The sequence below is a fragment of the Phocoena phocoena genome, chromosome 7 (assembly GCF_963924675.1).
Source record: "Phocoena phocoena chromosome 7, mPhoPho1.1, whole genome shotgun sequence".
Lineage (NCBI taxonomy): Eukaryota > Metazoa > Chordata > Mammalia > Artiodactyla > Phocoenidae > Phocoena > Phocoena phocoena.
In genome coordinates this window covers 20594324-20617646 of record NC_089225.1, presented here as the reverse complement: position 1 = coordinate 20617646, position 23323 = coordinate 20594324, and the positions used below count along the sequence as shown (strand labels likewise).

General features: G+C 46.3%; 1 protein-coding gene and 1 pseudogene across 1 annotated transcript in view; one reads left to right on the top strand and one right to left on the bottom strand.

Moving 5' to 3' along the window:
• Positions 1-910: 910 nt before the first annotated feature.
• On the bottom strand, positions 911-2648 carry LOC136125353 (tigger transposable element-derived protein 1-like; annotated as a pseudogene).
• A 4779-nt stretch (positions 2649-7427) lies between these two features.
• The window catches only part of TMEM163 (transmembrane protein 163), a 253624-nt gene continuing 237728 nt past the window's right edge, over positions 7428-23323 (top strand). Inside the window, exons 1-2 of the mRNA XM_065881059.1 lie at positions 7428-7715; positions 13490-13609. Coding sequence (XP_065737131.1) covers positions 7514-7715; positions 13490-13609 — 322 coding nt within the window. The 5' untranslated portion in view covers positions 7428-7513. The remainder of the gene's footprint in view (positions 7716-13489; positions 13610-23323) is intronic.

The window sequence follows — 23323 nt, the reverse complement described above, 5'->3', positions numbered from 1 at the left end:
TGATCACAGAATCTTCATATCCATCATTGCCCTGTCCTGGGATGCTCGCCCCCTGTAACTGCAAATCACTGTTAGCACTCACCCCCAGGAAGCTGTTCCAGATTGCCCTTTCCTCTGTGTTGAATGCCCACTGTGTGTGTTGAGCACTGAGGGGTCCCAGAGAGTAGTGTACCCTATCCTGCTCCCTCTCTGTATTGCATGACTAATTACTTACATTTTGCTTATTTGATTTTTCCCCTTTGTCAATTTTGTCCCCATATTTCTCCCCGTCCTGACTATGTTGTAGATTCTTTCGAAGTAGAAACCAAACCTGCTGCTCGTGCATTCCAGACCTTTGCCACTCAGAGGGTGGGCCGAATACCGGCACTGGCATCACCTGGGAGCTGGTTAGAAATGCGGAAAATTGCGCCCCACACCAGGCCTACTGAATTGCAATCTGCATCTTATAAGATCCCCAGGTGGTTCTTGTGCACATTCCAAGTTGAGGAGAACTGTCCTCGAGCAGTGGTTTCTCAAGCTTGGCTGCACGTTGGAATCACGTTGGGGGTCTTCCAAAAACACTCGGGGAGGGATTCTCTGGTGGCGCAGTGGTTGAGAGTCCGCCTGCAGAGGCAGGGGACACGGGTTCGTGCGCTGGTCCGGGAAGATCCCACATGCCGCGGAGCGGCTGGGCCCGTGAGCCATGGCCGCTGAGCCTGCGCGTCCAGAGCCTGTTGCTCCGCAACAGTGAGAGGCCCGCGTACCGCAAAAAAAAAAAGCGAATGTCATAATAAAGTGAATCCCACAATTTTTTTTGTTTCCCAGTGCATATAAAAGTTATGCTTACGCCGTACTGTAGTCTAAGGTGCAATAGCATTATGTCTAAAAAGCAATGTACATATCTCAAAAGATACTTTATTGCTAAAAAGTTCTAGCTCTCATCTGAGCCTTCAGCGTGTCATAATCTTTTTGCTGGTGGAGCATCTTGCCTTGATGTTGATGGCTGCTGACTGATCAGGGTGATGGTTGCTGAAGGCTGGGGTGGTTGTAGCAGTTTCTTAAAATAAGACAACAATGAGGTTTACTGCACGGATTGACTCTTCCTTTCACGAATGATTTCTCTGTAGCGTGAAATGCCATTGGATAGCATTTTACCCACAGTAGAACTTCTTTCAAAATTGGAGTCAGTCCTCTCAAACCCTGCTGCTGCTTTATCAACTAAGTTGATGTCATATTCAAAACTTTTGTTGTCAACAATCTTCATAATATCTTCACCAGGAGTAGATTCCATTCCATTTCTTTGCTCATCCAAAAGAAGCAAATCTTCATCCGTTAAAGTTTTATCATGAGGTTGCAGCAATTCTGTCACATCTTTGGTCTCCACTTCTAGTTCTCTTGCTGTTTCTACTACATCTGCAGTTGCTCCCGCCACTGAAGTCTTGAACCCCTCCAAGCCATCCTTGAGGGTTGGAATTGACTTCTTCCAAGCTCCTATTAATGTTGATATTTTGACCTCTTCTCATAAATCACAAATGTTATTAATGACATCTAGAATGGTGAATCCTTTCCAGAAGGTTTTCAATGGACTTTGCCCATATCCATCAGAGGAGTCACTGTCTGTGGCAGCTATAGCCTTATGAAATATATATTCTGAAATAATAAGGCTTGAAATTTGAAATTACCCACTGATCCATGGGTTACAGAATGGACGTTGTGTTAGCAGGCATGAAAACAACATGAATTACATTGTACATCTCCATCAGGGCTCTTGGGTGACCAGGTGTATTGTCAATGAGCAGTAATATCTTGAGAGGAATCTTTTATTCTGAGTGGTAGATCTGAACAGTGGGCTTAAAATATTCAGTAAACCCTGTTGTAAACAGATGTGCTGTCATCCAGGCTTTGTTATTCCATTTATAGAGCACAGACAGAGTAGATTTAGCATAATTGTTAAGGGCCCTAGGATTCTCAGAATGGTGAATGAGCATTGGCTTCAGTTTAAAGTCACCAGCTGCATTGGCCCCTAACAAGAGTCAGCCTGTTTTTGAAGCTTCGAGGCCAGGCATTGACTTCTCCTCTCTAGCTATGGAAGTCCTAGATGGTATCTTCTTCCAATAGGAGGCTGTTTCATCTACACTGAACATCTGTTATTTAGTGTAGCCACCTTCATTTCTTATTTTAGCTAGTCTTCTGGATAACTGGTTGCAGCTTCAGCAGTTGCTGCTTCACCTTGTACTTTTATATTATGGGGATGGTTTCTTTTCTTGAACATCATGAACCATCCTTTGCTGGCTTCAAACTTTCCTTATTCAGCTTCCTCATCTCTCTCAACCTTCACTGCATTGAAGAGAGTTAGGGCCTTGTTCTGGATGGGGCTTTGGCTTAAGGGAATGTTGTGTTTGGTTTGATTTTCTACCCAGACCACTAAAACTTTTTCATATCAGCAGTAAGGCTGTTTTGCTTTCTTATCATTCATGTGTTCACTGGAGCAACACTGTTAAGTTCCTTCAAGAACTTTTCCTTTTCATTCGAGACAAGGCTAACTATTTAGGGCAAGAGGCCTATCTCAGCTTTGACATGCCTTCCTCACTAAGTTTAGTTACTTCTAGTTTTTGCCTTAAAGTGAGAGAGGTGTGAATCTTCCTTTTACTTGAACACTTAGATGCCAATGTAGGGGTATTATTTTATTTCCAATGTAGGGTTATTAAGTGGCCTAACGGCTGGTGGTGGAGCAGTCAGTACACACACAATATTTATCGATTAAGTTCACCATCTTATATGGGCATGGTTTGTGGAGCCCCAAAACAATTACAATAGTAACATTAAAGATCACTGACCACGGATCATAACAAATATAATAATAATTTTAAAAGTTTGAAATATCGTGAGAATTACCAAAATGTGAGATGCATAGTGAGCAAATGCTTTTGGAAAAAATGATGTCAATAGACTTGCTGGATGTGGGGTTGCCTCAAACCTTCAATTTGTTAAAAAAATGCAATCTGCAAAGTATAGTAAAGCAAAGCACAATAAAAGAAGGCATGCCTATACCGAAGATGTAAAAGGGAATAAATAGCAAAAAAAAAGACACCACTCAATTTGTGGTCTTTCAATAGTCAGGTTACATGTTCATGTGCTCTTACCCAAACGTGACTTTCTAAAGTGTCCTGGTGGAAGCCCCCTGATTTAAGAATTTGATTTCACAAAATTCACAAAAGTTCCTAAATCCTTAAATATACTAACAAGTTCCAGTAAAAGCCAGTGGAATAGGCTTAAAATTGTGACTCAATTTAATTCTATGTCATATTCTTTCTAACCATTATTCATGAACATTGTACTCCTGATGACCATATTAAAGTTTCCAAGTAACTTTAAAGTATTATTAAAGACCCTATGTACTTTGTCTTTCCATGGTTTCTCTTCTGCAATGGGCAAAATTTAAGGTTAGGATGTCTACCTCTACTCAAGTCTTCCCATCTCCCCCACTTAATTTTACTTTTTTAAAAGTAGACTTTATTTTTTCGGACAGTTTTAGATTGCAGAAAAATTGCGAAGATAGTATAGAAAGTTGCAATATACCCTGCACCCAGTTTCCCCTATTATTGACATCTTATGTTAGTATGGTACATTGCTTCAATTAATGAATTGTAATTGATACATTATTATTACTAAGGCCCCAATTGTTCAGATATTTAAAATTTTAACCTAATGTTCTTTTTCTATTCCAGCATCCCATCCAGAATATTTTACGTTTAATTGTCATGTCTCCCTAGGCTCCTCTTGGCTATGACAGTTAAGGCTCCCTTTTCATAATAATTATTATAGTACTGTAAGTTATTTGGTACTATTCACTATTGTGATCATGAAATAGAATGCATAGTTAGTCCCTACACACATAGTTTAAACATCAATATAATGACCTAACTATTGATATAGTGAAGGAGTAAAACAATAAATATTTAATATGTAGTTGCTTTTATAAATGCTCAGATCTGCATCAGAAGTCATAAAAGTCAGATACTTGTACCCATTTATAATTCAAGAGCAATAAGACAGGACTCTGGAATGTTACTGACACTTTATTTTTGACATTTTGAAGTAAGAGCTAAATAAAAAATACTTATATACACATTTGGAATTACTGGGCCTGACAGTTATACATTTGACAGGTGCTGATGTATTGATTGCCATGAGTGGAACTGGTGTCACTGTCTTGATTTTCCAAAACGGTGAACAAAGTACAACCTTGCCTAGATTTTTTTTTTTTTTTTTTTTGTGGTACGCGGGCCTCTCACTATTGTGGCCTCTCCCGTTGTGGAGCACAGGCTCCGAAAGCGCAGGCTCAGCGGCCATGGCTCACGGCCCCAGCCGCTCCACGGCATGTGGGATCTTCCCGGACCGGGGGACGAACCAGTGTCCCCTGCATCGGCAGGTGGACTCTCAACCACTGCGCCACCAGGGAAGCCCTTGCCTAGATTTATGCAGTGGTTGCATTTACAGAAAATCCAGTGTGTACTCAAATGGTGCAAAAAAATATTTTGTCTATATGGAAAACAGAGTTAAAGTTCTAATGTAATTAGAAGCACATTTTAACTGCCCTAGATGTCCAGTCTGACACACAAACCACCCCTGTGCTGCAAAATCCTGCTCTGGAGGCACTTCCTGCGTCCTCCTCCATCTCGCGTGAAACGCCACTGCCCCCTCATCATCATTGCGAGAACCAATCAAAGCACATGCAAATTTCCAAAACGCCCCCTAGGGGGCGGTACTGCTGTGGGCTGAGGTGCTAGACGGCTTAACAGGGGACTTGCCTTGATTTCTTCCTTTGTAAAATGAGGATAGCAGTAGTTAAGGGATAGAGACAGTGCACGTAAAAAAAACACTTAGCAAGGTGCCTAGCACACAGTACGTCCTCCAGAATGTAATATAATATTATCTCCCAGTCAATCAGCAGAGATTGGGGGAACACTGTGTTCCCCCCAGATAGATGTGGATGAGTGAATATGGGAATCAGGCAAGCACCACATTCCCTGCCTCCAACATGAAATAAGGAGTGAATTATTGAACACTTACAGCTCACAAAAAGGAGAGCCCGGGGAGAGCTGGAGTCAGAGAAATCTTTCTGGAGGAGAGATTGGCTTATTGAGCTAGGGCAGCTGGGTACTTGAAGGAAAATATATTTATCCCATGAATAATAAATAACTCCTAGACCCTTACGTCTCAGAGCGTGGTCTTCAGGCTAGCGGCATCAGCAGCGCCTGGAGGTTTGTTAGAAATCTTAGCTTTTACCCTAGACCCACAGAGTTAGAATCTGCATTTTAACAAGAATCCCAGGTGTTCAACTGCACGTTCACTGTTGCGATGTGATGGCCTAGAGAACCAACTGAGGAACCAGAGGAAAGAACAATAATACTTTATCCTTTGAGAGAACACAGACCTTGGGTGCTTGTGTGAGAGGAATAGAGAGAGTGAGAGAAAAGTTCAGATTGTGGAGGGTAGTAAGGTAGTGAGAATCTCAAAGGTGGTCCTAGAGCAATCAATCTATATCAGAATGTGTGTGTTATTCAAATGAAGATTCTCTGCCAGATCCCAGATTTACTGAATCAGAATCTCAAAGAACAAGGAATCAGCATTTAAATAAATTAAAAAAAAGCTTCCCCAGATGATTTAAGAATGGGGAGGGACTAACACACCACTGTAAAGCAATTATACTCCAATAAAAACGTTAAAAAAAAAATGGGAAGGGAGCTTTAAAAAATACCCACATTATCACCTGTGATATTAGAATCTCTAGCAGCAGGTGAGTCCTGGGTATTTTTGTTTGTAAACTCCCCAGGTGATTCTTATGTTTGAGAGCCATTGACGGATTAAATGTGAAAACCTGGAGGAAAACAGTCTGGGTGGGAGAGAGTAACAGAGGTGTGTGTGTTGGGGTGTCTGCAAGTACCCGAAGTCTGTCTACCTCAGAAGAGAGAAGCAAGACCAGTGGGTAAAAATTTTCGTTGTTTTTTTGTCCAAAGAATCATAGCGTTTTTCTTTGCTTTTTTCCCCCTTCCTTTCCTCCCTCCCTTCCTAGCAAGAAGCGGCCTTTGAAACGCCCTAGTCCCAACTCTTTCCGTTTGTAGTTAGATGAGTGGTCCGAAAGGTAACGTGAGCTGGCCAAGGTCAACTCAGATATTCTCATTCCAACCCTACAACAGCAACAAAATAAAATGAGACCCTCTTCCCAGTGCTAGTGCTGTTTCCACTGCACGACCAAGGCATTTAAATCCCGCTCCGATTTCCATCGCAGGCAAAGCGAGAATGAGAAAGGAAACTGGTTACTCTTCAGAAAACAGGGTGCCGTTCCCCACAGTAGGCAGGCTTTAAACGAGGAATTGGCATTTTAGAGAACTCATTAAATCTGAAGACTGATTATACATAGGAAGGTGAAATCTAGGTTCGTGAATTTGAATGTTGCTATTACATTCAAGCTGAATCTGACAAATGGCTGATCCCCCCTCGGCACCTCTCCGAGCTACACCGCCGGGCGTGGGTCCCGGAGTAGACGAATTCGCCGCCTCGCTGCGGAGATGAGCCCGACGGCGCAAAGGGACGACCTCTGCGCGCTCAGAGGTGGGGACAGTTGGCCGCGCCAAGAAAGCCAGGGGAGGGCTTCTTGTAGGAGGGAGGCTTCCATCGGAGGCCTGAAGTACGGGCAAGACTCGGCTACTCAGAGGGCAAGTAGAGAGCCGGCTGGGACCAAGGCCCAGGGGCAGTCGCAAGGAGGGCGGGGTGGGGTCCAAACACCTTCTAGAACGCCCTGTGGTCCTAAGATACCCGGCCCCCTTAAGTTGGTGCTGGAGGGCAATCAAAGCTCCTAGAAGAAGGCCCGACACGGATGGGCTTGGGGGCAGGTGAACCTCGTTTTCCCGGGATGGGCGGTGAGGATGGCAGCCCAGGCAGGAGACCCTCCATAGTCTCTGAAGCCTGTGCGACTCCAGAGGAGAAAGATGCCAAATAAGGGCGCTGATGGCTTTTCTACCCAAGCGCGGCCGCAGGCTTCTAGGACGGTAAAGGAGTGGGGTCCGGGGCCGGGGGCGGTCTCCTCTGGTCACCATCCCGCGGCACGAGTGGGGCAGGTCTCCTGTCACACCCTCACCAGGCCCTGCCCCGGCCGCCTGCTAGTCACGGCTCTCCCAGTCGTCCTCCCACACCGCCGAGCCTCCGGGTATCAGGCCTGGCCGCATCCCTCCCTTCCCACCGGCCTCGGAGCGCCGGTTCCGGCGCCCGTGCCTCGGGGCGGGTCCCTGCCGCACGCACCTGCCCCTGGGGGCGGAGCGCGGCGCCGACTACTGGGCTCCAGGCTCTGCCACCCGCCACGCGAGCCGCGCCGCGCCCGCACCCCCCGCCCTCTGCCATCGCCGCACCTCCATTCCGCGGCGCCCGCCCTCCCTCTCCGCGCGGTCGGTGCGTCCCTCTGCCTGTTCCCAGCCGCTGCGCCTCGCACTTCTGACTCGAGTACCCGCCGCGCTCGTCGTCGCCGCCCCGCGCCATGGAGCCGGCCGCGGGCAGCGAGCGCCGCAGCCCCCCGGGCCCTGCCGTCCCGCCACCGCCCCGGGTTCACGCGCCCTTGGCCGCCGCCCCCGGCCCGGGCCCGCTGAGCTCCCCCGCGCACGAGCCGCCGCAGCCCGAGGAGGAGCGGCAGCTGCGGATCAGCGAGAGCGGCCAGTTCAGCGACGGGCTGGAGGATCGAGGTGAGCGCGCGCCGCACCGGGTCCCTTCCCCCGGCCCGGCCCCTTCCTCCTGCCGGGCGGGCGCGTTGAGGAGCCGCTGCTCCAGGCCCGCCTCTCCCCGCTGGCGGGTGGGGCCGGACGCGGGGCTCGGCTCCTTGGCGCGCGCGGGGGCGCGGAGCCGGGACTTCCCGCGAAGGCGCGGAGAGCAGAGGGCGGCAGCCCCACCCCCCTCGGCCGGCGCCGCCCGGGCCGCGGAGCCTTCGCCGGAACCCGCGAACCGTGCTGCCTCCTGGGCGACCCCGCCGGGGCCCGCGTCCTCCTCTCGGCCAGCCCTGGTCCCTCCGGCGCCCACTGGAAAAGTTTGCGGGAGGCGTGTGCGTGTGTCTGTGTGTGTGTGTGTGTGTGTGAGTGATTTTTTTTTTTTCTTCTTTTTCTTTCGACTGCGGGTCCTGCTCAGTTGGGAGGGTCCTGAGCTCTGTACATCCTCCTTCCCCAGCCCCCTGCGGCCCCCGCCGGCTCCCCGGGAGAACTTCCCTCTGCGGATTTAGCCTCGAGGAGTCCCTCGGCGACCGCCCCGGCGAACGGGAGTCGGGTGACTCCCGACTCTCATTTACAGGGGACCCAGTTTACCGTGGGTCACTGCCCCGCTGTCTGCCGGTGGGGGGAGAGGCCTGGGACACTTGGATTTGGGCCACCAATCCTGGATGGATGCCACTGGAACGTGATGGTTCCCGGAGCGCCCATCCCTAGCCCCTTCAGAATCCTTCCCAAGACACTGGCCTGGAAGCCCGCAAACGTCCCTTTCTGGGGAGGCCAAACCCGACCCTCTGACCGACAGCTGATGCCCTCTTTGAGTTGCCTATTCCCGTGTCTCTCTACATTCCTCTCTTTCTCCCTCTCTCGTTTCCTTTTGCCTCAGAGGGAGCCCTCTTCGTAGCCACGTCTATACCTTCTCTGCCTCTTGCTGAATCGAAATCCAAATCGGCCCCCTCAGAAAGACTCTGTGGCTTTCCTAAACCCGGTTAGTGGCCGAAACGGGATTCTGACAGCCGGCCCTTAACGGGGAGCCGGCTCGTCGCCACTTCCACCCCCTGTTCTTGGAAGCCTTATTTTGTTGGCTGCGGCGGATTTGTATATTTCAGTCATCGCAGGTTTCTGTCCTATTCTTAGTATCTCCTGTACATTTTTATTCTGGTTTAGTGTTCGGATGCACGATCTCTTTCGTCTTAGAAATTTTAAACTGTAGCATGTGAAGCATGCAAACGGCAATTCCCAGAGAATCGGCAGGGATGCCCGGGTGAGAACTGGAGCCCCTCCAGGTGCAACGAGTTCCGCGCCTATGTTGCAGTTTCTCCTCCTGTTCTCACCTAACTCGACTATCATTTTCGAGCTGATGATGGGTGACATCACAAGCACCCAGCAAAACCTGTTATTTTTAGTGTAGGTCGTGTTAATTACCTTTCCCACTATAACTAGTGTTGTAGGATTTAAAAATTTTTGCATTGAAGAAAGACCGAACTCTGGGCTGGGCTTATTTTTGTAGCATTGCAGGTCATCTGTAAAAGCTGGCCTATTTCTCCCCACCTCACAAAATGATAGGAGGGAAAAAAGTGCTAGGGCCAGTTAATATTTAGTGTTATTTTGTAGCACATGCTCAAGTGTAAAAAGCCCTTCTGAATTTATTCTTAAGGTTATTTTTCACTGGTCAACTGAATTTCATTTTCCATTATGTTATAGCATGAAAGCATTCACTGTTCATAAACTGTCACTGTGTGAAAGCGCTGCATGTCACACACTGCCTCTCTGTTAAGATGAACCCTGTCCCCCAAAGAACCCAGCGCCATGTGGCGTTGAAAGCTGAAAGTCAGTGTGACATTCTTCTGTTTGACCCATTCCTGACAGCAAAGAGTTAATGCTGAATGAGTCATTTTTATTAAATAAATCAGAAGCTTACCTAGGGAGGTTTCTTATAATATTTTGTGTTTGTGTTATTTTTTATGAACGGGGCTGCACCTTTCCAATATCGATGTTTTCTATCCCTTGGGAACTGTTCCATTGCTGCTACCTTTTTCCTAATGGTGAGAGGATTTGGGGAGGAGGAAGCCTCAGCGGTTGCTTGATGTGTATCTCTACATCACGTCTGGCTTGCTTTCTTCGAGGCCTAAATACCTACCAGTGGGTATGTGTGTTTGTGGTGGGTGGGCACCTGGATTTGTACCTATACTTGGCCTTCTCTCTTGCCCTAAATTCCTTCTGAGCTATCAGGACCCTGTGACAGGCTCCATTTAACTTTGATCAAAGGCTTGCTTTATACACATCTAGTGTTTGGAGACTTGAGAGGTACTTTTTCCTTAGAAGTGACGTGGGCTGGTTCCCAGAACCCTAATGAGCTCATATTGTCAGCCAAATGACACTGCGGTTACTGAGCCTTGTAGTTCAGGGAGCGAGAGGTTTGTGGTCCATAGACCTTTAGGGACTAAAACAAAACATAGGCCAAGTTTGTCTTACGCATTTCCACGCCCTACCTTTTAATACCCACTCTTCTCCCCACAGGTGTTTTCCCATCATTCTGCCCCAAGCCTTAGGGCCCTAGAGTGTTACGTGCTTCAGCATTTCCTACTACCTTACCATCTAATGAATATACCCCTTCCTTCAGAGAATCCAAGTGGGACTAACTCATAGGAGAAAGCAATTGGAACTAATTCATACTAGCATGGAAATGACTGATGGCTTCAATCTCCCTGCATATATTTGCATCTCCTCCCCCCTAAATAAGGTATCCGTCCTTCATTAATACAACCCTTATGCTTACTCTTGCCAGGCCCAAATTACAAATAGGTGAAATTCAAGTGAGATTAAAAATTTGAATGTGGAGGCCAGCTATGGGTAGGAAGGATCCAGCCCTGTGTGCCAATCTGAGGCCTGCCTTGGCTTCTGTAGGCTGTGCTGCTTTTCTTCTGCCTTTGACACACAGCTGCTTGAAAGCTTCAGGAATTCTCAGTGCATCTCTGTGTCTTGCACATGTGTGTGCAGCTAACACGGGGCGGAGGTAGTGGCACCCGTGTGAAGACCTTTCATTTATGAGCTGGATCCTCATAGGTCATTATGCCCCACTTTCTTTGAGGAGTGGGAAGTTTTCCATTCTTGGTATTAGCTCTGTTTTCAGGAAGGAAAACTAGCAGGAAACAGAAGGTTGGATAGAAATGGGAAAGTTCTTCCCTTCTTGGACAGTCTTCCAATTTACTCCAGTGTTTAAAGTTTGAAGCATCTCATGGGGAAGCACATACAGGATCAGATCTGCGGAAGAACTACCAGTCCTGCTGATCAGAGGATTCACCTGCCACCTTGGCAGGGCAGTGCAACCCAGGTGAGCTGGCATCCCAGACTCCCTCCAAGGGGAGTGCTGGCCCACTCTGGGGTGAGACACATGATTGGTCTGTGCGGTCAGCTCCAGTCATATTGTTGGAAACAGCTGGCTTTGGTAGGGAAAATAAATGTCATGTGTTGGAATTGAAAACCCAGATCCTTGTCGTTTCTCTTAGAAAATTAAATCTACTTCTAGAAGAAACCTCGTTTTTACCCCCAGTGGATAACCTCTCAAGGTGGTTGCTGTCAAAGTACCCAGCAAATGAACTGCTTATTTGAGTCAATACTTAAATGTTACAGCTTCACTTCTCTTGAAAATCAATTGGCCAGGATGAAAGAAAGATTTCCATATCATTTGGGCAAAGGGAAATAAATTATCGGGAGTCACTGGGACCTGCTTATTCTAGGTTGTGGCTTTAACTGGAGTCAAGGGTGATCACAGTTGAAAATTAGAATGGGGTGTTTTTCAGCAGCTAGGGAAGCAGACAAAGGGACAGTTTGAAATCACTTGTACTCAGGGCACAATTTGATAAGAGGGAAGGTCTTTCTTTTTTCTGTCCAAGTGCATTTTTAAAGGAAGGTCTGGGGAGATTTTTACAGTGAGGTGATGGAGATGGAGTTTATTACCTACCTTTTGCAAATTCATCTACCTTTTGCTTGTAAATAAGTCTACAGGTTTCAATGATTAAAAAATCTGTGGGGTCTTCCCTGGTGGTGCAATGGTTGAGAATCCGCCTGCCAATGCAGGGGACACGGGTTCAAGCCCTGGTCCGGGAAGATCCCACGTGCCGCGGAGCAACTAAGCCCGTGCGCCACAACTACTGAGCCTGTGCTCTAGAGCCTGCGAGCCACAACTACTGAGCCCACGTGCCACAACTACTGAAGCCCGTGCGCCTAGAGCCCAAGCTCCACAAGAGAAGCCACTGCAGTGAGAAGCCTGCACAGCACAATGAAGAGTACCCCGCTCACCACAACTAGAGAAAGCCCACGCGCAGCAATGAAGGCCCAACACAGCCAGAAACAAAATAAAAAATAAAATAAATTAAATTTATTAAAAAAAAAATCTGTGGCTGTACACTGGACTCAGTAAGCAGGCTTCTCCACATTTCCTGTTTATTTAGGCCCTCTTCAGGGTGCTTAAATCTGGGTAGTTAATGGAATTGGGAAGTTTTAACAGGTTCCTTGTTATAATTTTTGAGCAGGATGCAGTTTTTGGCAACCAGAGGCTTAATGTGGTACCCAGTCAGTCTAACGGAAAGATGCCTTTTCCACAATGCTTAGGTGTGACTTGTTGCACACTGTGCCTTATTTTACAGGTGGGTGCTTAAGCTCTGACTACCAATTCCTTCATCATTTGGAGCTGTTGTGATGAGGCTGCTCCACCTCTGAAAGGTATATTATGGGTTGTTTGACCAGAGATGTTGTCCTGTTTATGTAGAATGCCGGGCTGAGAGTTTGGTTCTTCATGCAGCTAAGGGATGCCGTATATGATCTCTTTACAAAGGAGAAGAAAAAATGTAAATCAGGATCGTGCTGAAGATGTTTTAGTCTTCAACCCATGGCTGCTGAAGCTTGGGCATTGCCTCAGAGTCGTCCTGAATTTCTGTTACTGTTGAGGACTCTCAATGTTGAAAGCATAGGAGACGAAATCAAACCTTTCTTACACGTGACCCACCTGGGGAGCGACCTGCAGTTTTAGCAGGTTTACCCCGCTGCAATAGTGTGAGAATTTTTTGACATTTGACTGATACACAGGAATAGATACTATAGAGCAGAAAGATAGGGAAGAAAACGTGGCATGTCATTTAGGCCTGGTGGTTGTTGGTTGTGGTTAAAGAGAAATGGTCCTCCTTCTGTTAACTGTTGAGGGGCGGCGTGGGGGCATTTGTATTCCACAACCCCAAAACCCGGTCCGCCAGTTAGGGCCATGCTGATGGAGCAAAATGCAAATCAGTGCCACGCTGAGGAGCCCAAATGCCCGACCAGATGTGGGCTACTTTTTCTAATGAAAAAGTCTTGTTAGAAGGAGCAGCACCTATGTGAGCCAGTGAGCCACAGGGGTGGGGGGATGGCTGGGGTCATATGTCAGGTCAGGGGGTGGTAGGGTACTTGAGAAAGAAGACAGCTGCCATTACCCTTGGGAACACGAGTCAAATATTGCCAGAGCCCGAGATCTTTCAAGAGAGGCCAGAAAGCTTGATTTTCGTGTGACCCTCCTAAATGTTAAAACACCTCTTGGATAACTGAATCACTTTGCCGTACACCTGAAACTAACACAGTGTTGTAAATCAACTATATTTCAATGGAAAAACCCCACATCTCGGCCCGCGGGCTGTCAGTTTGCAATCCTTGGCTAAGAAAGAATAGCTCTAGTTGTGGGTTTCTTAATAAGGAAATGCCTAACTTCCTTTTCTCCTTGTTTTTGTCAGGCTTACTAGAAAGCAGCACTCGGCTAAAACCCCACGAAGCCCAGAACTACAGAAAGAAGGCGTTGTGGGTCTCCTGGTTCTCCATTATTGTCACACTGGCCCTGGCGGTGGCTGCCTTTAGTGAGTATCCAGCATCTTGCTGAGCGATGTATGTGCCGGTGTTGCCTGTTTTATTCTCTGACTCCTATGGGATGTGCTTTTGCTTTTAGCCGACTGTCATTGATGAGTAAATTGTTTTCAGTGGTTGCATAGTCAGGTTGCTTATAAATCAGCAAAATGGCTTCTCTCCTCTGCAGAGGCAAGAGGTGGTGAAGAAGAAGAAATAGAGAACGTGGCTGGGGGCTTTGGCTCTCATCAGTATGCGGGTTCGTGGCAGTAGATTCTGGCTGCCAGCTGAATAGTGAAAATATTCCCTTGGTGGATGCCTTCAGCCTGGGCTGGCGAGTGACAAATGTACGTCCTTGAGATTCGTATTTTGAGCCTCATGCCACCAGATGAGTGCAGTCTCTCCCCCGATTATATCTGCGTAAGGTTTAGAATAAAATCATCCGTACGTTTTAATGAAAGGAGAATGGGAGGGTCCTCTCTCAAGTTTTCAGTGGCCACGGAAACAAAAATATTTATTATAATCAAGAGGAACAAAGACAACCGAACACTTTTTGCCCATGGATGATCCTGTTTCCGAGTTAGGAAGCCCCATGACATGCGTTTTCTCTGCTAACATTTGCAGCCTATAGAGATGTGTGTGTGGTGTTTATTCTTATTACATCGGGCGGTGATTCACAAGCTTAAGCAGTGACATTCAGCTTCAGCTCAACCTTGCTGGAAACCACAGTGCTTTTTATTTATTTTCTTTAATGTTAGGGAAAAGAATGTATTTTGTGCGTTTCGTGATTAATTTATGACTTTAACAGAAAGATCTATATTCTAAGTGATGAGTATCGTACGAGGTGTCTCATGTGACACCCCACAGAGCAGGAGAAGAAAGGGCTGTGTCCGCCGGAAGATGCTATCCTGTGTGTGTATGAAATTCCATTCTGCACAGTTAGAGCTGCTGCTGGAAGTTGCTGTTGGCTCCCAAGAGGGAATATTAGAATTTGACCAAGTGCTCCCTGCAAAACTCAGCATATATTCCTGGAAGCAATTTATATTGGAAACACTGTAGTGCCATGTCTTGGCTTTTTGTTTTGTTTTTTAATTTTATTTTTCTGATTCCTGTTTTGTTTTTTTTTTTAAAGGGAGGTTGCAGTTTTAATTTATTTATTTATTATTTATTTATGGCTGTGTTGGGTGTTCGTTTCTGTGCGTGGGCTTTCTCTAGTTGTGGCAAGCGGGGGCCACTCTTCATCGCGGTGCGCGGGCCTCTCACTATCGTGGTCTCTCTCGTTGCGGAACACAGGCTCCAGACGTGCAGGCTCAGTAATTGTGGCTCATGGGCCCAGTTGCTCCGCGGCACGTAGGATCTTCCCAGACCAGGGCTCGAACCTGTGTCCCCCGCATTGGCAGGCAGATTCTCAACCACTGCACCACCAGGGAAGCCCTGTTTTTTGTTTTCTTAAAGCCACACATTTAGCAGCCAAGAATAATGCATTTCAGGGTAGAAACATTTACCAGTGAGCCAGAAATCTGATCAAGAAGAATTCTGGGAAGGGTAAGCTGGGATGAAGTGAGAGAGTGGCACGGACATATATACACTACCAAACGTAAAATAGATAGCTAGTGGGAAGCAGCCGCATAGCACAGGGAGATCAGCTCGGTGCTTTGTGACCACCTAGAGGGGTGGGATAGGGAGGGTGGGAGGGAGGGAGATGCAAGAGGGAAGAGATGTGGGAACATATGTATATGTATAACTGATTCACTTTGTTATAAAGCAGAAACTAACACAACATTGTAAAGCAATTACACTCCAATAGAGATGTTAAAAAAAAAGAGGAATTCTGATTCCTGAAAATAGCTCTTCCTCCTCCTTTTTTTTTTTTTTTTTTAATGCTGAATCAAGAATAACGAGCCCAGTTGATGTCCCTGGAGCCCGACTGATGTCCCTGCAGCATAATTTGGTCACGGTGGCTGGTGGTGGGGTCCGAATCTGACACCACAATTTACATATGGAAAGAAAGAGGAAAGCCAGGAAGGGAGAGGTGATTTACAAACAGAATAATAGTTACTCAGATGCACGGCTGTGTGCCTGATAGAGATGTTAACGACTCTATAACGTGGGTGTTTGAATGAGGACCTGAATGTGAAGAAATGCTGAGCAAGTCTTTCCTTTGGGAGAAGAATCCTACATTTGATGCCTTTAATCTCAGAATAAGAACAAATTTGGAGGAAATTTTGGTTTCCCATATTATGCCTGATCAGTTATCATAAAAACTTTGTTCCATTTCTTATAATAGGAAAAGACTGTTGCATAATGCATATGGAATTCGAATATTGCTTTGTGAGAAGCGATCTGTTTCTTTTCAGACGGTCTTACCACTTTTTTATGGCAAGCAAACAATTTAACTCCTGTAAGTTCTTGCCTATAAAATGTTGGCATTGACATATACATGATATGATCTTTGTTGCTTTCTATGGTACATTCAATTTATTCCCAAGTTGCTTTCAACTTGTTCTGGTCCAGTGAAACCAAAACATGTAGAGGATAAATGATATTTTTCCCCGCTTTAACTACAGAGTAGCTTCAGTGTATGTGCACCTGTATTTTGTATTTTAGACCCTTGAGGTGGCCTGTGGCTGTGTTGTTAGCGCTGCTGGTTTTACTCTTTAGTTTCCTAAGTTTATTTTGTAATATGAAATATTAAAAAAAAATTTAAGGCATCGTTTACATGTTGACAGGCCTTCGCTCAATCCTTTTCATCGTTTTGAAGGGAGAGAAAAATCAGTAGAGATTAAGCAATATAAACTGACTTTTGAGTTGTGTAAATTAGTATTTCAAGGAAAATGGTACGTTTCAGAAAGTGCAGTGAAAGTATTTTTTAAAAAGTGTCAGAAGGAGCCCCCAGTCTTATTCTCCAAGGAGGTGGTTGACAGAGAGATGGGATAAAATGGAATATGGTCTGGCTTGGCAAACCCCCCCGTTTTATCCTGTGAAATGGTCAGGTTGAACCGTTTTAAAGAGAATTGCTATAGAATGCAGTGCTTTGAGATGGCAGAGAAGTGTTCGGAGTGTGTGTGTGTGTGTGTGTGTGTGTGTGTGTGTGTGTGTTGCCGGGGGTGACAATCATGGTGAAGAGTAGAAGACTGTGTTTATTGTCATGCCTTCTTGCCACGACTGGATGGTAAACTCTTTGGGGGCAGGATGAACATCTTTACATGGAATCAGTACTCAAGACTGTTGAATGAATGAACTGAGAGAAATCTTAAAAAGTGTTTTTTCAGTTAAGTGGAAGGAAAAGATTTCTTAGAAATAAATTTCATCTAAACATTTGTTTAGATACCAGGCTTAGGTCTCATTTATCTCATGAACAGTTGAACTCTTGTCGAGACAGCTGGAAAATCTGACAGCCGTTCTCTGGCTAAGGGCCTTGTCTTGGAGCTGTATCTGCAGGTTCAGTTAGAAACCCATCTTTATCTCCCCACCTGCCATTTTCTCTTTACTCGTAGATGCTGATTTTTAGCTGAGCATCCTCTGGAGAAAGGCTGTTGTCTCTTTTGTGTTTGGAAATGAGGCTGCCGGATATATATGTTAGGGGGACACTTTTTCTCAGGGCTGGGAAGATTTGTATTTTTACATAGTGTGTACATTGCAAATAAAGACTGTTACCCTTTACTTCCTATATGTTTCCAAGTAATCAGGTATGCCATGTTTTCCCAAATTAGTACTTTCCAAAAGACCATTAGATGAAACTAGCTTTGGTCAGCATTACTGAGTGATCTGTGACAAATCACTTACATATGTAACTACGGTTGACATTCATATGTCTGGTGTAGTTTGAAAAATTAGGTGAATTTTCAGAGTTTGTGACTTGAAAGTATTTTGAGAGGAATATGTGCTTTGAAAGGGAAATGAACTATTTTTGATAATACTTGGTAATGTAGTGATTCTTTGGACCTGCTCAAATGCTGATATAAAACCAGATGGTAATACATCTTGAATATTTCAGAGAGAGCTCTAGCTTGGCTTTAAAATTACTTCTGTTTATAATCGGTAGGCAGCATGGAAAATGGCAATCCTGTTATGAACAAACCTTAAAAAAAATATGTTTTAATAATGAGGCTAGAAAGAGAACAGAAGTTCTGTTTCAAAATTCAGAGTTTTGACATCATTGATGTCTTTGTTAGAATGATTTAGGAAAATGCATTCTAACTCTTTCTGAGCTTTGAATGAGTGCAAGTTAATTTTTAGGCACTCAATACATGTTCTGTGAGAAATGAAGATATATTTGAAACATTCTCAGGGGAAAACTTTTCCTAAGATACACAGTTCTACTTAAAAAAAAAAAAAGTACTCCAAAACAAGATCTTCTCAGAAAAAAGCTCACTCAAAAATTTTGTCAATCAGTAGATTTAAGAATTAGAAAATTTTCTGGGGCTTCCCTGGTGGCGCAGTGGTTGAGAGTCCGCCTGCCGATGCAGGGGACACGGGTTCGTGCCCCGGTCCGGGAGATCCCACATGCCGCGGAGCGGCTGGGCCCGTGAGCCATGGCCGCTGAGCCTGCGCATCCGGAGCCTGTGCTCCACAACTGGAGAGGCCACAGCAGTGAGAGGCCCGCGTACCGCAAAAAAAAAAAAAAAAAAAAAAAGAATTAGAAAATTTTCTGAAAGGAGTGATTTTATATTTGGGAGTTTTAAAGTAATATATCTGGTTTTCATATAAACTGTTGACCCTTAAAAATGGTAGAATAAGTGTACTTATTCTTTTTATTTTTAATTTGTGAGTCCAAGAGTTGAAAGATAAGTGAAATGAAATGACAGATTCTTCTATAAACTCAGCAAAATATGTCTGGGAACTTTTTTAGGTATCTCTCAAGTGACACATTTGTGAGGTGGGAAAGAAGACAGAAGATCCTCCAGTGGCTTTCTGGTGCCCTAAGAGTAACATCTAAATAGTTACAGTGGTGGGACTTCCCTGGCGATCCAGTGGTTAAGACTCTGCTTCCAGTGCAGGAGGACAGTCGGGGAACTAAGATCCCGTATGACCCGCGGCGTGGCCAAAAAAAATTTTACAGTGGCCTAAAACGTGCGTCCTGATCTGACCCTTGCCCCACTTTCTCAGACACCCCAACTTCTCCTCAGGATGCAAGTGGGCATCTTTCAGCAAAGTTCATCTTCCCATGGATCTCCAGGTGGCTGAATCCTGAGAGGGCCCTCCCCAGCCACCAGGACTCATCCCCCAGAGTAGTTTTACCCATCACACGGTGTTATTTTCTTCATCCCAGTTTTCCCCTTTGTGTCCCCTATGCCATTGGATGATGACACCTGTGAGGGCCTCTCCTCTCCTGCCTGTGTCCTTAAGACTCAGCCCCTGAACTGTTTCCCTGAACCAAAGACTTCAACACTCGGTTTCTATTCTGTTCATAGAATGATCCTTCGTGTTGTTTGCTGTTCTTTTTTATTCCTATCGATAAAAGAAGTATGTGCACATTATAAAAATTCATGACGCCAAAGGTACACGGTGCCAGTCTCTTTTCCATCCTAAGCTCTCTCCCTGTTACTGCTCCTCCCGGACGATGTTTGTTGCCCGTGTCTTGTATTTTCTTCTAGACATTCTCTGGGCACGGGAAGCCCAGATGTGGTGCCGTGCACGCTTCCCGTTGGTACTTAGGTTAGATATGGCGTCTTATTCTTGCTGGTCTTCTAAAGAGCCCGGCCTCTTCCCAAGCTGCTGTTTCCCTAGTGTAGTGTGAAGTCGATTCGAGGTGGAGAGTTTTCCGGAACAACTTCCCAACCACGGCCTGCCTGGGCTGCTGAGCCGGGTGACACGGTGGGGGCAGGATGTGGGCAGGAAGCTTGTGAGCCACATCCTGGCCGTGCTGAGTGGGATAACTTGCTACCCGGGAACGTGCCGGGCGAATGATAACCGGGGATGCTGATTCTGAGAGGTGGAAACCGGGAGGGAGGAACAGGCTGAAACACAGTTGGGGCGCCTCATCCTGACAACACGCCCTGCCTCTGGGTTCCTCCTTCATATCCTCGAGGTCGTGTCCTCACAGGTTTCTGCCTGGTCCCCTCCCTCATATGCTGGCTCAGTGATGCCTCACGGACACGGAGTAGTGTTTTCGTCCCACCCCTTTGCTTACCTAGAGGCTCCTCCTGATCTTGGCCCCGCCTTCCTGGCTGTGCTCGGCTCCTCCCATCTCCCGACATGCCAGCCCACAAGCACCCCCGTGTAGTTCCCCAAATGCTGCGTCCAGCCCTGCGCTCTCATACCCATGCACCTGCTCTGCCCTTGGCCTCAGATGCCCTTTGTTCCTGACTCCCCGCTTTGTTTTCTTGCTAAATTGTACTTATCCCCCAAAACTGAGATGAAAGATCCCCTCTTGCAGGAAGCATTCCCTGACCCTCCGGGCTGTCTGAAATGCCCCTTTTGCCCATAGCCGCGTGGGCACCCAGCAGTCAGGAACGTGACACACAATCATTGTCGCTCTGTGCACTGATACACCCTCCTCACAGGCAGGGCGCCGTCTTCTCCAGTCTGCTTTCTCAGCCCCTAACACAGTTGGCGCTCAGCTATTGGTTGGACTGGAGTAGTTTTTGACATCTTCCTGCTGAGGCCACCGTGGCTGCAGCAGGTTGAGGATGTACATTTGCAGGTAAAGAGCTCCGAAAAAGGCACGGCAGCGTTTTCAAGTGAATGGAAACAAGGGGGAAAGCCGTCTTCAGCTTTGTGGGGAAGGGGGAAGGGGCTTGTAGGCCCCTTCCCTCCCCCTCCCCCTCATTCCACTCTCCCGCCCTCCCCTCTCCCTGTGCCTCCTCTTGGACCGAAGGATCCGGGGTTCTTTTGACCGGATTCACTTGTGGCTGTTAGGAGAGCGCATCTTCCTGAGTCTCCACGCTAACCGTGAGCTGCTGTTTCCAGCCACAGTGGAGGAGGGGTCTTAGCGGCTAGCTTGCTTGTTCGGCCTTCCTTCTCCCTGCATTCTGCACATAGCCTTTAATTAAGAGTGTGGCCAGGGTGCATTTGCATGGGGGTGTCTTTGTCACACAGCGGTGGCAATGACTCAGGGGAGCTGGGCAGTGAGCCCCGGCTGGACTCATCTCATTAGGCTCGCCGGGTCCTTGCCCCTCCTTGCTGGCGCCTGGGCTCTGCTAGGAAACGGGCCAGAGCCCTGTGGGAAATTCCTGAGGGCTTTTCCTATTGCCTCTCAGTCTCTTTCTAGGCATCTTTGTTAGCCGGTTGGACAAGAAGGGGTTTTCTGGTTTGCTTGTACTCCAGGGCTGTGATTTGGTCCTCTGGGAATTGCGTCTTGAAGATGAATGTCTGGCAAACTTCTTGACAGGAGGTTATTTCCTCGTGTCCCATCCTGAGGGCTGAAGATGATGCCAGAGTTTGGGAGATAACCCTCCTTCCCCCAGTAAAGGGACCTGTTCCTCACTCTCTGCCAACTCTCCCATGCCTATCAGCTCATCCTTCCTTCCACCTGGTGGATGTGTTCATCCAGTCCTTAGCGAATTTCTGTTGCCTGTCTGCTCTGCTAGGTACGACAGAGAACATTAGGAAGTGGGACATGGACCCAGAGACTGTCGTACAGAGTGAAGTAAGTCAGAAAGAGAAAAACAGATATCATATATTAAGACATATATGTGGAACCTAGAAAAATGGTACAGATGAACCGGTTTGCAAGGCAGAAATAGAGACACAGATGTAGAGAACAAACGTATGGACACCGAGGGGGGAAGGCGGGAGGGGAGGAGTGGGGATGGTGGGATGAACTGGGAGATTGGGATTGACATGTATACACTAATATGTATAAAACAGATAACTAGTAAGAACCTGCTGTATAAAAAAATTACATTAAAAAAAAAAAAAGGAAGTGGGACAGTCTCTTGGTCCCCTTGAAGAGCTCCAGCCTAATGGGAAAGGGAACTCCGCAGATGTCAGAGCAAATAGTGGGGACTAGAGGGCTTTTACCTTCAATGAAAGGATGGACTAGAATAAACCCACTCACCAGCCTAGGAAGACAATAAGGAAGCTTATCTGACTCAGCTTAGCTTGGTGAGGGCTGGGGAGTGTTCCACTAGAATTCATAACCACAGGACTCACCTTGTGCAAGTTTGTGTTTGGAATTTTCCTAGGTTGATTTCCTAAGAAATAGATCCTGAGACTCTGAGATTTACTGCAAGAGGTGTATTGGGAGTAGAGGCTGGGAGAGGCTGTAAGGAATAATACCTGAAAGGGAGCAAGGGAATCAAGATTGGGCAGAGGGAGAAGTTGAACTTTGATGCTGTTACCTCAGAGGCTTGTCCCACAGGGACTTAGAAGCTGGAATGGCCCTTCAGAATTTTCTAATTGAAGCAAGGTTGTCAGAGCAGTCATTGGTGTGAGCTGTCCCATGGAAAAGTGTAACCTTGGCAGAGGCAGCTTCCTTCAGTTGAGGCTGGTTCCAGGAGAGGGATGTGACTGTGAGCCGTCAGCAGCCCTCATTCCTGGTGGCTTGAGGAATGAATGCTCAGGTCCTGAGGGAGGATATACCATGGCATCCGCTTTAGGAGTTTATCCTGCCCGAGTAGCCTAGGAACCCTCAAGCTGAGATATTAACAGAGACGTGGCTCTAGGTCAGAAATATCCCTGGAGTGCCTGAAAGAAGCAAGCGTAGAACCTCAGGTAAGTCCCAGCAGCATCCCATGGATGACGCTCCACCAAGGATGAGCTCATAATCCAACAATAGGAAGCTCCTGAGAAGGGATCCACCATGACTAAGTCAGACAGCATGTGATTAGAACTCCCAATTCCAGAGAAGAGAATTACCTGACAAAATCTTTAAAATGCATATATGTAATGAGTAGACAATCAAAACAGAATCAAACACACGAAAGGAAAAGACACTGGAAAGACCAAATGGAAAATAACCAAAGAAATATATATTTTTGTTGTTTTTATGGAGGCCATAACATGGATGTAGTTTTTAAAAATTTAAGAACTATAACAGCCCCCACTCTCTCCTCTCTGTTTCCTCCTTGTCCCCATCCTGGCAATAACTTTGCCTCTCTAGTTAGTTGATCCTTGCATTTACTTATATCTGTATAAGTAACAGGCTTCTAATGCCAGCTCTTGAATTTTTGTCACTTAGGCATTATTTGTTGACTTCCCACCATGGAAGAAGATAATTTACCCTTTACCCTTCTCCTGGTCCCACACAAACATGCCGACTTCTCGAATTTCCATCCTTGCATAATAGTTATGCTTTGCATTATTATGACTACATAATTCTTGCTCACTGAGCTATAGGGTGAAGAACGATTACTTCTCTCCTGCACCATTTTTCATTTTCTCTTGGTTTTAATATCTGTTTTGTTTTGTCCTATGTTTACTTTTCTCTGCATCTATTTCTTATTAAACTCTAATTCAGCATTTTTATTCCAACCTCAACTTCTCTGTAATATTTTCAGATGCACTGATAATTCTGTCAGTTTCATCTTGAAGAAATCTCTCTTGGAGCTGTTTGACATCCTCTAATCTGTTTGGTTGCCCTTTTTATTAGGTGCCCAGCTGCATCCTAGGATCATCCTTCACAAGGGATTTGGGCATTCCCTGTATTTTTCTCCTCTGCTGAGTTCCCCGTTTCCTGGATACCACGTTTTTCTCTGATTGACACCCTTATCTTCTTTTAGCTCCTCTATCTAGGAAGGGGCGCAAGGGAAGGGAAGCTTTCAAGCCTGAAATGTCATTAATAT